The 12,239-nt window shown below is 33.2% G+C and overlaps 1 protein-coding gene and 1 long non-coding RNA gene across 3 annotated transcripts; one reads left to right on the forward strand and one right to left on the reverse strand.

Annotated features, from left to right (window-relative positions):
* Positions 1-852: 852 nt before the first annotated feature.
* On the reverse strand, positions 853-3,198 carry LOC145555829 (uncharacterized). 2 transcript variants are annotated; one of them, XR_014091573.1, is made up of 4 exons: positions 2,979-3,198; positions 2,638-2,800; positions 2,159-2,249; positions 853-1,653 (listed from the first exon to the last, which is right to left on the reverse strand). It is a non-coding gene; the product is annotated as an uncharacterized LOC145555829 (long non-coding RNA). The 2 variants fall into 2 exon arrangements; XR_014091572.1 differs by having other exon boundaries at positions 858-1,653; positions 2,638-3,195.
* A 4,432-nt stretch (positions 3,199-7,630) lies between these two features.
* On the forward strand, positions 7,631-11,316 carry LOC145555830 (uncharacterized). The gene is made up of 4 exons (XM_081617549.1): positions 7,631-9,226; positions 9,318-9,431; positions 9,513-9,958; positions 11,225-11,316. Exon 1 carries the CDS (start codon positions 7,750-7,752, stop codon positions 8,926-8,928), a length of 1,179 nt encoding a protein of 392 aa, XP_081473675.1. The 5' UTR covers positions 7,631-7,749; the 3' UTR covers positions 8,929-9,226; positions 9,318-9,431; positions 9,513-9,958; positions 11,225-11,316.
* Positions 11,317-12,239: the final 923 nt, after the last annotated feature.

A 12,239-nucleotide genomic window follows, 5' to 3' on the forward strand; every position in this document is an offset into this window, starting at 1 on the left:
TTATTTCCGTGGCAATATGTTAATACAAACGAATTATATATTTGTAAGGAAAATAAACTAAGACTAATGTTATCAATTATTTAATTAGTTTTAACCATGAGATATTCACGACTGTGTAAAAAGATTTATTTACAAACTCTTACATGTAAAATTGATGAAACTTGATTATGCACCATTATAAATCTATAATCGTATGACATTTACGCAAATAAAATTCAATAATTTCATTTTAAAATTATTATCTCTCATAATTATTAATAATTTCCAAAATAAAAAAGACCTTAGTGTAAAATAGCCCACAAATACAAGGTTTTTTTTTTTTACAATTTTTTAATCATTAATGTTATCAATTATAATGCAGATAGTATAACATATACATAAAAGATACTATTCTAATATGAACTAATGTAAAATTGCACTAAGCCGATAATCCTTAATAATTAAGGGGTGCGGTGGTCTGTTGAGCTTGCTGAAGCAGGGGCTGCAGCATATGCATGGTGTGCAATTGACGAGCAGGTTTGGTTTTGAGGATGTCATATATACTCGAATGTGATGCATGCTAGCAATGTTGTATCGGCTATCAACAATGAATTGAAGGGGGCTTCTCCTGCCTATCTCTTATATGATGAAATTATTCATAGTAAACCTTCTTTTATGTCATTTAACTGTGTTCATTTGAAGCGGGGTGGGAATGTAGTTACACATTGTTTAGCTAGATGGGATGCTTCGATCTCATTGGAGCATATGTATGTTGAACTTTCCCCAATGTTTAATCACTTTGGCGGAACTTGATTTAAGTTAATAAATTCCCTCTTGCTTGTTTCAAAAAATAAAAAATAAAAAAAATAAAAATATGTACAACCATGAATGAGGAATTACACGTATATGATACTAAACAATAAATTGAATTGAAATAATTTCATAACTCATACAAAAAAAAAAACATCCATACACCAATTTTTATGTTTGGCCAACCAATATAATAGTCAAAACAAAAAGAAAAAACTTACTCCGTAGGTCTCTAGCTTGTAAAAAGTGAGGAAACAAGAAAAACCTCAATTCTAAAAAAAATCACCACGGAATCAGTAAACAACAATAATAACAGCAGCTATCAAGCAGCACTAACAGCAAGTCAGCAACTACTAACAGACAGCAGCACTAACAGCAACTACTAGCAGAGTAGCAGACAGCAGCATGTAGCAGCAAACAGCAGTCAGTAGTAGCAGACAATAGTGGCAGCCAACAGTAGCAGCCAGTAGTGGCGGGAAACAGCAGGAGCCGCCAGCAGTGGCGGCAAACAACAGTAGCAGAACACCTCGAAATTAACTTGTCTCATATCTGATAATTTCCCTTCCCTCAGCTAGCCCAAGAGGGCCCTTTGCTGCTCCATTAGTGTTAAGCGTGCACCAGCCCACTGGCTCATGGGAATGGGACTGGCTCTGGCTGCAATGCTAACTGCAAAAGCTCGGTGTGTCTTTTTCTATGAACTAAGATAAAACTAGTAGCAGTTACAGCAGATGGAAGGTACCCAACATACTCAATGTCATCAGCACTTCCTGTCTAATTATTTCATTGCTGGACATAGACGAGGTGCAATATAGCTGTAAGCGCCCATGTTCATTGCCTCTTCCTGGCACCAGACTACCTCGACATCTGCAGCAAATATTTCAAGTCAAAATTCCTTCTTTATATATACTACAAGTAAAAGTACTTTAATAAAGTACAATTTATTGCTTGTTTTCGTGCTCGAATTGATTGGTTACAAAGAGTCAATTCAAGCTAAATCACTATGGATGAATTGAAATATTATTTGAGTCTACAAGTAACGCACATTCATCAACTTAAGTCTTCACATTTAATACTAAGCAAACATCATGTTACAGTTTCAACTCCAAAATCATATTCAAACTTTGAGCTAAGACTTTGGGAAAGCATAATACATTAATACCACTTAATCAGCACTTAGTATGCATGCATATCTGACTGTTGGATTCATAAAAATGCCCACATTTGACAAATAATATAAGTAACTTGCTGGTCTTCTTGAATGTTACAACTAGATTCTTTAGACACTACTTGAATCCAAAAACAAGGACAAAAGTCACAAAACTACAGTAAGCCACATACTATAAAACAAAAATTTAAGGAAGAGATTCACATGTGACATCGTTATTTCCTCGTAACCTCATTAATTCCTTCTTAGCTTCAGATATCCTCCTTCCCTTGGCCCTTGCTGACAAGCCACCTTGCTGATTCAGGCAAGTAAGAGAATGCTAACAGAAGATAAATTACCAAAGACAAGAAATTTGCTGAGAGTATCGCTTTGATCATTAACAACAAATCATCATAAAAGCTTGACAAAACGAACCCCCCAATAACACAATACTCACATTAGACTCCAATACCAAACCACTCTATATACATTTTAGTTCAGCCTCCATTTCAATTTTAATTTCCATTTTAAACTTCAATTAGGCATCAATTACTCGTACATAATAGCACAATTAAATTTAATTGAATTCAACCGAAATAAAAATACAACTAAATCACCCATTGCAAAAAAAAAAAAAAAAAAAAAAAAAACCTATCAATAGGATTAGGATATAAATCGAATTAACTAATTAGAAAACCACTTACCACTTTGCAATTGAAGCCACCAAACATATCGCCATTTTTGCACCTCTCAGATCACCGGAAAGACGCTATTAGGTGGCGTCAGTGACGGCGATCGGAAGAAGTAAAGGAAGAGAGTTGGAGTTCAAGTTTTGCAATTCTTTCATGGATTCGTCTTTGACTTGATCTATGGGAGATGGTGATAGATTATAAAAATTTCACAACCCATGGAATTAAGGAAACCCCAAATTGATATCAATAATATCAAAAAAAAAAAAAAAACACAAAAAGAAGCCCCAAATTGATTTGACGAAACTAATTTTAGAGAAATATTAAATTTCAGATTTCGGAGAGAAGGAAACTACCTATCACTTTAGGAGATGGTCGTTAGAGAATAGAGAATGATGGGAAGAACCGAAGAACGTTGGAGAAGTAGCTATGCTTTACTTCATTTTTCTTTTCTTTATTTTTTTAACTCATAAATTACATGTATTTCGGAGGAAGTTTTTCCGCCAAATAATGCTTTTAGAGGGAAGAATTTCCATCAAAATTTTAACCAGGTCAAATGTTTTATTGATTATGGAGGTAATTTTTCCGCCTAAAATTCATTTGTATATTAGCAAAATTGAAATATAGATATTTTTTAACCACTTTATATAACTTCATTAAAAAAAACACTTTATATATAAAATTGTAATTTCGTATCACTTCCTCGTTAACACAAAAAAAAAAAAAAAAAAAATCCGTATTTGATTTTCTCTCTCTTTTTTTTTTTTTTTTTTTTTTTTTGATAGTGTGAAACAATTACATATTACATAGAACTCCGTCACTATGCAAGAATAATTCTAAATTCATTAATTTATAAATATACATATAAATTTAATATGGTATAAGTGAGTAGTAGATATGAGCATAGTTGCACATTTGCATTACATTGATAAGACAAGCATATGATGAAAAATTTCATTAAAGTTATATAAATTTATTACTAGTTGTGTATCCTTATAAAATATAAATGATGTAATTAAGTATTATTGAAAAACTACATATAAAGTAAGCTAGCTAGACCAAAGACTAAATTATTACATATAGCATGACTAGGTTTACTTTAATAGTATCAAGTTTTAATTTGAGATAGTTCAGCTCGAATTGAATACCCTTATATGAGTTTGGCTTTATAAAAATAATTAGAATCGGGTTAACGATGAGCTAAAATTACTCTAATAATGTTTTAACAATAAGCTAATATTACTCTAATAATGTTGTTTGTCAGCTTTATATTGGCTTATTAAGATGGTATTTGGATTAAAGAACTCAATTTTTTTTATTTAGTTAACCTCTAACTCTTTCTTAAAGTAACACGTAACTTAAGCCTTGGGTAAATAGGTAAAAGGATATACTGATGTAACAACCTCATTAAATATTCTAATTTTAGCTAGTTTTAATTCGAGATGGTTCGGTTTGAATTGAAAACCCTTACATGAGCTTGTCTTTATGCATTAAGATAGGCCCGTGAAAATGGTTATAGGTCAATTAATTAAGATCTTAACTGACTCTGTCTCACTTGTCACTTCGCTTAAAAGCAAGGGACCCTTGGATATTCACCTTTTTTTTGAATTTGGAAGGAGATTGTTAAAATCAGAAGCACTTTTCAGCATTGCATCATATTCAATGTTGAAAGAGCGGAAGTCAATCTCTCTCATCATGCATATAGCTAACCAGTGTCAGGTTACTTTGAATAGGTTTATTTTCTAATTCTGCTGTGTTTGATGTGTTTTAGTTTATCAAATTTTTTTACAGTTTTTCATGTATTTAAAAATCCAATTTTGAAAAGTTCATAATAAGACGAATCTAACAAAATATATTTTGATAATATATATTTTTGTTTAATTATAGCTTAGTACTAAAATGTGGTCAAAATTTACTCAAATTATTAAATCAAATCAGACGACCAGATAATAAAAATTTAGATCATATCATATTAGACCTTATTAACATCATACCAGATCTCCTTGTCTCAGGTGACACTACAACAAATTAACACTTTTACCACATCAAAAGACTACCTCCGTTTCATATTTTGTGCAACTTTTTCCAATAATGGATGCTACACATTATTTGCAACTAATATTTTTTTCCCCTTTTTAGGTTGTCATTTCTCTCTATCTCTCTCTTCATCACATGCATTCCTATTTCACTCTCTCTATCTTACACTCACAAACAAATTTTGCCTGTGAATCCGTACACCCTTCAAAATTTCAAAAAATGTGAAACAGAGGTAGTATATTTTTAGGACGTACATAAATTAACCCAAATTCCTGGAACATTCATTGAAGGAAAAGAAAAAAAAAACTTAAACTAATGTCAATATATTATGATATAATTATTATGTTCATGACTAATTAGTTTTAATCATGAGATATGTATTATGAAATAAAAATTATTAACATTAGAGTTATCATAAATTATATTTATAAAATATAGATTATAAAGGACATATGCTCATTATACTATATTGATACGTTTTATAAAGTATCACATGCCTTAGTTTGTATGATAATTTATACATGTTACATTATAAGCTAACAATTAGTTGTATAAGATGATCTTTCCTTCCAGAAATAAAATAAAATAAAATAAAATTTAAAAAAAAAACTACTGATTTGCTGATTAGGAAGTTAATTAACAAAAACAAAAACATCATCACAAATCCCAAAATTGATTAGGCGCTTAATTCCCTTTCATTAGCCGCCAACTTATTAAAAATTTTAGCAAAACCCCAAAATATGCCTTAAAACTCAGAAACCTTCCCTTATAAAAAAAAAACCAGAAATCTTTTTCGTTGGAGAACCAAACCGTTTAAACGATACCTAGATCGAAGATTCGACTAACGCGCAAGATTAATTCTTGGTCAAAATTTCAAGGTTAGATCTATTTATTGTTCGTTTTTCTTATATGTAGTTTATTTATGTGTGAATCAATGTTGATTTTAATTTATTGTTTCCAATACTTATGTGGTAGCAATTGAATTACAATGGAATCTAGTTGCTATGCTTGAATCGAATTGTTCTCAAATTTTGATGTTTTTTTTTTCCAATTTTTGCTTCAATTTGGTGTGGCTCAACTGATTTTTGTTGTTTAATTCTAATAATTTCTTCTGGCAGGTTTCTTGTTTTCATTTAATTAATTTGATTTATTTTTAAAAAGTAATTTCTTTGATGATATGCTGTGATTGTTGTTGGTTATCTACTTATCTTGATTAGCTTCATGGTCTTTAAGGTCCCTGTTGTTCAGTTGTAGGAAGATACTTGCAGCCGATTGTTCTGCTCTTTTATATGTTTGATGTTCATTTATAGGATACTTAATCTGAGCCCCTTGGCTACTAGGCTTAACCAATCCAAGTAGGTGGGTCATGGGCTTAATCTGATTATATGTATTAACATCTAGCATGAATCTCAATAAATCTGCATGACCAAACATTGCCTATTGCATTGACCTTGTGTCGATTTTTCATTCATGTTTGGTGTTAACATTGCCTATATACCCAATATTTTAGAATCAACTTGTCTTTAAAGGCTTAAACAGTTAAACCACATTGGTTAAAAATGCTAATATGTGTTGTATAAGCCTAACTTTGTATCTGTTTTCATTTAACACTAATAGTCCAAAAAAACAAAAGTAAATGATGATTTAAATAATGTCATGTCCACTTAGATAAGTAAAGCTATTTATCAAAAAAATCCCTATAAAATTAGAACATAAGCTTAATCCAAAACTACTACTAGATAATACTAGCTCTAAGCTTCTAACTACAAATTTATTGCAACATGAACTGACAGAAGCTCACTAATACCAATTTTTGAAACAAATAAGAATAATTACAAAGCTAATTAACAAAATTGACCATGAAACTACAATGAAAATTAATGTTGGGGTGTGTAGGCTGGGATAAGGTAAATGTGCAGCTAGGGAATGGGGCATAAAGAGAGGGGATTAGTGTGTGCGAGAAGGGGGCGGGGTGAGTTCAGTGTGTAGGGAAGGGGGCAGGCAGGTAAGGGATGATTTTAGTGTACAAGAAAGGCAGAGTTGTGTACGCAGGGGGAAGGAAGGTGTGCAACAAGGGGAGGGGAACGAGAATAGATGGGATTAGTGTGTGCAGGTAAGGGGGCAGGCAGAGACGGGATGAGTTTAGTGTACAAATAGGGGATGAGTTCAATGTGCAAGCAAGGGAGAGTTGTGTAAGCAGGTGTAACAAGTTAAGGGAGGGGGCAGGTTTGTAGCCAGGGGGAGGGAAGGTGTGCACTCAAGGAGGGGTCAACTGTTTGTATATGTGATAATGTGCTGAATTGGAAGTTAGTTGTGAAAATTCAGTTTATGTATAAATGTCTAATGGTACTTTACAAAAGTAACATGTTGATTATTACAATCAAAGAAGTAATGTTGAGTATTTGCTTAAAGTTCATGAAGATGAAAATTTTTCTATGTTGTTCTTTCAAGTTAGGAGCAACTTAATTCATTCATTTGTTTTTTTTTTTTTTTTTTTTTTAACTTTTTATGTATTCATAGCCCTTCTTTACACATGGATACGTTGGATGTTCAAGAGAGGTTAGAGTGGATGAGGTGTGCTAATAGGACAGACAACTTATACATAAAAGGGGTTAATTCATTTCTTGAGTTTGCTTTTCGTGACTTAGCATCAAATAGTTATATAGGAGAGGATGATAAGAAGGTACCTTGCCCTTGTAATCGTTGCAATAATGTTCAACATAAAACAAGGGCCGAAATATACAGTGACTTGTTGGTGAATGGAATTGTGCAAGGGTATGTTCGTTGGATTTATCATAGAGAATACAAGCCGCCACAAAAAAAAAGTAGAAATGAATTGGGAGAAAGTGCTAATGATGATATATTTAGGATGATCCATGATAGGTTTAGTCTTGGAGTCTCAAATGATGAGATAGATGACATGTGGGATGAAGAGCAACAGGGTTCCGAGTTTGATTATCCTAGATTTACTAAGCATACAAATGAGGCAAACATGTTTGAAAATTTGATGAGAGATTCTCAACAAACTTTGTACTCTGGTTGTGACAAATTCTCCAAATTGTCATTCATTCTAAAGCTATTCCAAATCAAATGTATGGATGGCTGACTAACAAAGCTTTTACTAATATGCTTCAACTGTTCAAGAATGCTTTGCCTGAAGGTGTTGATTTGCCTTCTAATTATTATGAAGCACGTAAGATGATTATTGATCTTGGTTTCGACTATAAAAAAATAGAAGCATGTGAAAATGATTGTATGTTATTTTGGAAAGAAAATGCTAACCTTGAAAAGTGTTCCATATGTGATACTAAGCGCAATAGAGCTTCACCAAAAGTACTACGCTATTTCCCACTAATTCCAAGGTTGCAAAGGTTGTTTATGTCATCTAAAACATCAAGTGAGATGAGATGGCATTCTGATAAACGCGAAGATGATGGAGTCCTTAAACACCCGGTAGATTGTCAAGCTTGGAAGCATTTTGATAAAGAACATCCTTCTTTTTCTGCAGAGATACGTAATGTAAGGCTGGGTTTAGCAAGTGATGGATTCAATCCATTTGGCGGGCTTAGAAGTGACTATAGTATATGGCCAGTAGTGCTTGTTGTGTACAATCTTCCTCCATGGATGTGTATGAAACAACCTTACACAATACTATCTTTGTTAATTCCAGGGAAAAGTGGACCTGGAAATAACATTGATATATACTTGCAACCATTAATTGAGGAGTTAAAAGAATTGTGGGAAACTGGAGCCAAGACTTATGATGCTTCAAAGGATGCGTACTTTCAAATGCGTGCTGCATTATTATGGACCATAAATAATTTTCCAGCGTACGTTAACTTATCTGGGTGGTCTACCAAAGGCTATAAAGCATGTCCATATTGTATGAAAGAAACTAGCTCTACTCGACAACCAAATCAGGGAAAATGTTGTTACATGGATAATCGCCGGTTTCTTCCTACTGATCATAAATGGAGAGATAACAAATCTTTTAATGGAAAAGTAGAAACAAGAGGTCCTCCTAAACATTTATCTTCGAATGAGATTTTAGAGCAACTTAGAGATCTTGAAGACATGAAATTAGGAAAAACAATGAAATTTCCAAAGAGAGATGATAATTGGAAGAAGAAAAGTATTTTTTTTAATTGCCTTATTGGAGTACCCTTTTGCTTCGACACAATCTTGATGTCATGCATATTGAAAAAAATGTACTTGATAATATTCTCGGTACTTTGCTGGATATTGATGGGAAATCAAAAGATAATTTAAAGGCTAGACAAAATCTAAAGCATTTGAAGGTTATGAAGCATCTTGCTCCAATATTAAATAATGGAAAGTGGCATATTCCTCCAGCACTTTACACCTTGTCTAAGGCACAAAAAGAAAAGGTGTGTAAGTTTTTAGAGACTTTGAAGGTTCCTGATGGATATTCTTCTAACATTTCAAAATGAAAGAAAGAGGCTTCTAACAATTGCAGCCAACAAACAAAGATTGGAGTAGTTGGGCGTAAAACAAATTGCTTCACTACAATGGTACTAAAAGCTTCGGTCGCACTAGACAAGAAATTGTACGTAATTAAATGCATTACTTGTAATTAATACATGATAGATTACTAGTAATAATGAGTATAATCTGACTTTAAAATCTCTGTGATGTAGAGGAAGAAGAATGGTGGGAAGTGTTCTCGTGTTGATCTACTACTTGCATCTCGTACGAGAAAGTCTGAGAAGGCTGTGAATGCAGTAACTTTAGAAAATAACACCCGTGCAGTAGTAAGTTATGATTGTTAATTACTATTTTCATATAACATTCTCTATCTTAGATTCTAACTTAGCAATTTTGTGTAATAATAGGATGAGATAAACAAACTAAAGGAGCAAAGGGATCAAGGTCTTAATGAGAAAACGGATGAGCAAATCATTCAAGATGTGCTTGGAAAAGATACACACGGGTACTTGAAAGCTTATGGACCTAGTAGAAGTATTACACAACATTTCAAAGTAAAGCCTTCTCGATTAGATCTTTCTAAAGAGGTGAATGAAGTTAAAAAGAAAGCAAATCAAGCAATTGAAGAAGCAAAAAAAGATGCTGAAAATGCTAGAATAGAAGCTGAACAAGCGAAAATAGAAGCTGAACAAGCCAAAAAAGAAGCGGAAGCTGTTAGGAATGATGTAGACAAAAAAATTGCAGAGAACAATGAAGTTTGGGAGAAAAAATTTAGTCAACTTTTGGATTTTCTTGAAGCAGGAGGTTCTTTAAATAATGATGATTCAGGAAGTGAAGGTGCATCAAAAGTGAAGTAAGTACATCTCGATCTTTCTGAATTACCGTTTCTCTCTCTGAATTCATATTCGGTCAACTATAGCTTTTTGTTTTACATTTATTTGAGAGTTTTGTTGCTTTAGTTTACTTAGACAATAATCTGTTGTGTAGCCTTGATCAATTTATTCCTTATGATCTGACTTTTTAGTAACTTCATATGATACCCTTCTTCATGTGCTAAACACTAGCAAAAATCTCCTAGGACTGATTATATATCCTTGATTGACCAAAAGAACAACTTAGTTTTCTAGAGATAAAAGAGTTAGGTAAACAAAATAATTTACTCTAGCATGTGGAGAAAATAATTCCATATCGAGCAACTCCTGTTGTCGTTGTCTGGCCTGCAAGGAGCTCTTCCTGTCAATTTACTCATGTTGTATTAATCTTGTAATATCACATGCCTTATTTGTCCATTCCAAAATGAATGTATTGTTTTTATACTTGGTAGCCTTCTATAATATATTATTCTTTTTTTTCCGAAGCCATGTTTGCTAATTCCTACACTAATATTTAGACTCTGAATCTGTCTATGAGTCAGTTCAGTGGAAAATTCCTCACTATTTAGGTAGTCTGCCAAGTATGTGTTGGCTTTACTATATATAATTTATAGTTTATTAGGCTTTTAAATAATTTTTATAGCTCCCTAGGGCCAGCCACTAGAAGGATTGAATACTACCTGGGAGAGGGGAATCAGGTTTTTGGAGCTGTAAACTGATCACCTTCTTGCCAACATCATCAGAGATGTTGCTGAACTGCTTCAAAGAAATTGGCAGGTTACAGTGCTTCATTTAAAGAGGACGGCAAACGAAATTTCCCATGGATTGGCTGACATAGATAGAAGCTCACAACAGGACAATTTGGTTTTCCACTTCTTCTTTCCTCCTACCTTGACTGCAGCCTACACCAAGGAACTTGCTCACTCTCTCGCCATGATTAATGGTGCAAAATCTGATGTCCTCAGCTTCTCTTGAGCCATGGTTGGGCTCCCCTACTACTATCTACCTTTATGCCTTATGCTTTTAGTTTAAATTACTGTTGCTGTTTTATTTTTATTGCTTGCGGTAGTAGCAGCTTCCATGTTTTGCAATTTTCAATTTTTCAGCAATTATGGAGGCCCTATTTGATCACAAACATTGATTTTCCCAGATGCTATAATCATCTAGTACTGGTATAGTTTCCTTTCCTTGTTAAAAAAAAATAAAAAAAAATTATAGCTAATTATTTTTGTTTTTCATTCTTGTAGGTAAAAAGAAGACTGCGAATCACAAGATATACTACATTTATCAAATTACATATGATGTAATATTTTTATTTTTCTATGGTATAAGGATTAGAAGGCCGCATTACTCTTTTTATCCTATTTTCGTGCGTGTATGTGAATAGTGATGAATCATACTAATTTCAAATATTTTAGTTTGTATGGATATTAAGATCAATTTGAAACTCTATTTCTCCTAATTAATTATTTGTTACAAAATTTATATATTGGTCTAAAAAAACCAAATGTGCTTTATTTGAATGAAAAAATGTCATTTTAAATTTTCAAGTCACGAACCAACGACAAAGATCATTGATAGTAAATTTGGTAGACACGGTAAAAATTCGTGACAAACAACTTTAGCCACGATAGTATTTGTGGTATTGGATATTATGTGCCACGGTAGTATTTGTGGCAAACAACCATATTAGCAACGGTAATATTTGTGGCTACTAAGTATATTAGCCACAGTATAATTTGTAGCAAAGTAGTTGTTAGCCTCGTTAGTATTCGTGGCAAAAGAATTTCTTTGCCACGTGAATACCCATGGCATAAAATTCAAAATTTGCCTCGACATCCTTTTTCCTGTGGCAAATTTCTTGCCACGGCCTCTTGTGCCTCGGGAGTAAATTTTGGAATTCCCGTGGCTACACTTCATAGCCACGGTAATTTCAAACTTGTGCCACGATTTTTCCCGTGGCACAAAGGTTAATTTGTTGTAGTGAGGATTTAATAAAAAACCTCAATGCTCCTAAGCCGCGGGCAAAACGGACCACTGATATACACACCAATAGGAATGACTTATAGCGAAACTTTCAACTACCTCTAGGGCCAAGGTCTCATTCATCCTGTTGGTCCAATTTTAGATCCAGTACCTGAGAAATGGTCTTCCAATTGGGATCCAAAATCCTATTGACAATATCATAGAGGCCATGGTAACACCACCGAAGAATGTTTCACCCTCGAGGATCGTGTTTAAGACCTCATTGATTCAAATCTC

Source organism: Chenopodium album, chromosome 8, assembly GCF_948465745.1.
Source record: "Chenopodium album chromosome 8, dcCheAlbu1.1, whole genome shotgun sequence".
NCBI classification, from domain to species: Eukaryota; Viridiplantae; Streptophyta; class Magnoliopsida; order Caryophyllales; family Amaranthaceae; genus Chenopodium; species Chenopodium album.

Excerpts from the sequence above, each read along its gene's own strand:
- LOC145555830 (XM_081617549.1), top strand. The coding sequence starts at position 7,750 with ATGTATGGATGGCTGACTAACAAAGCTTTTACTAATATGCTTCAACTG.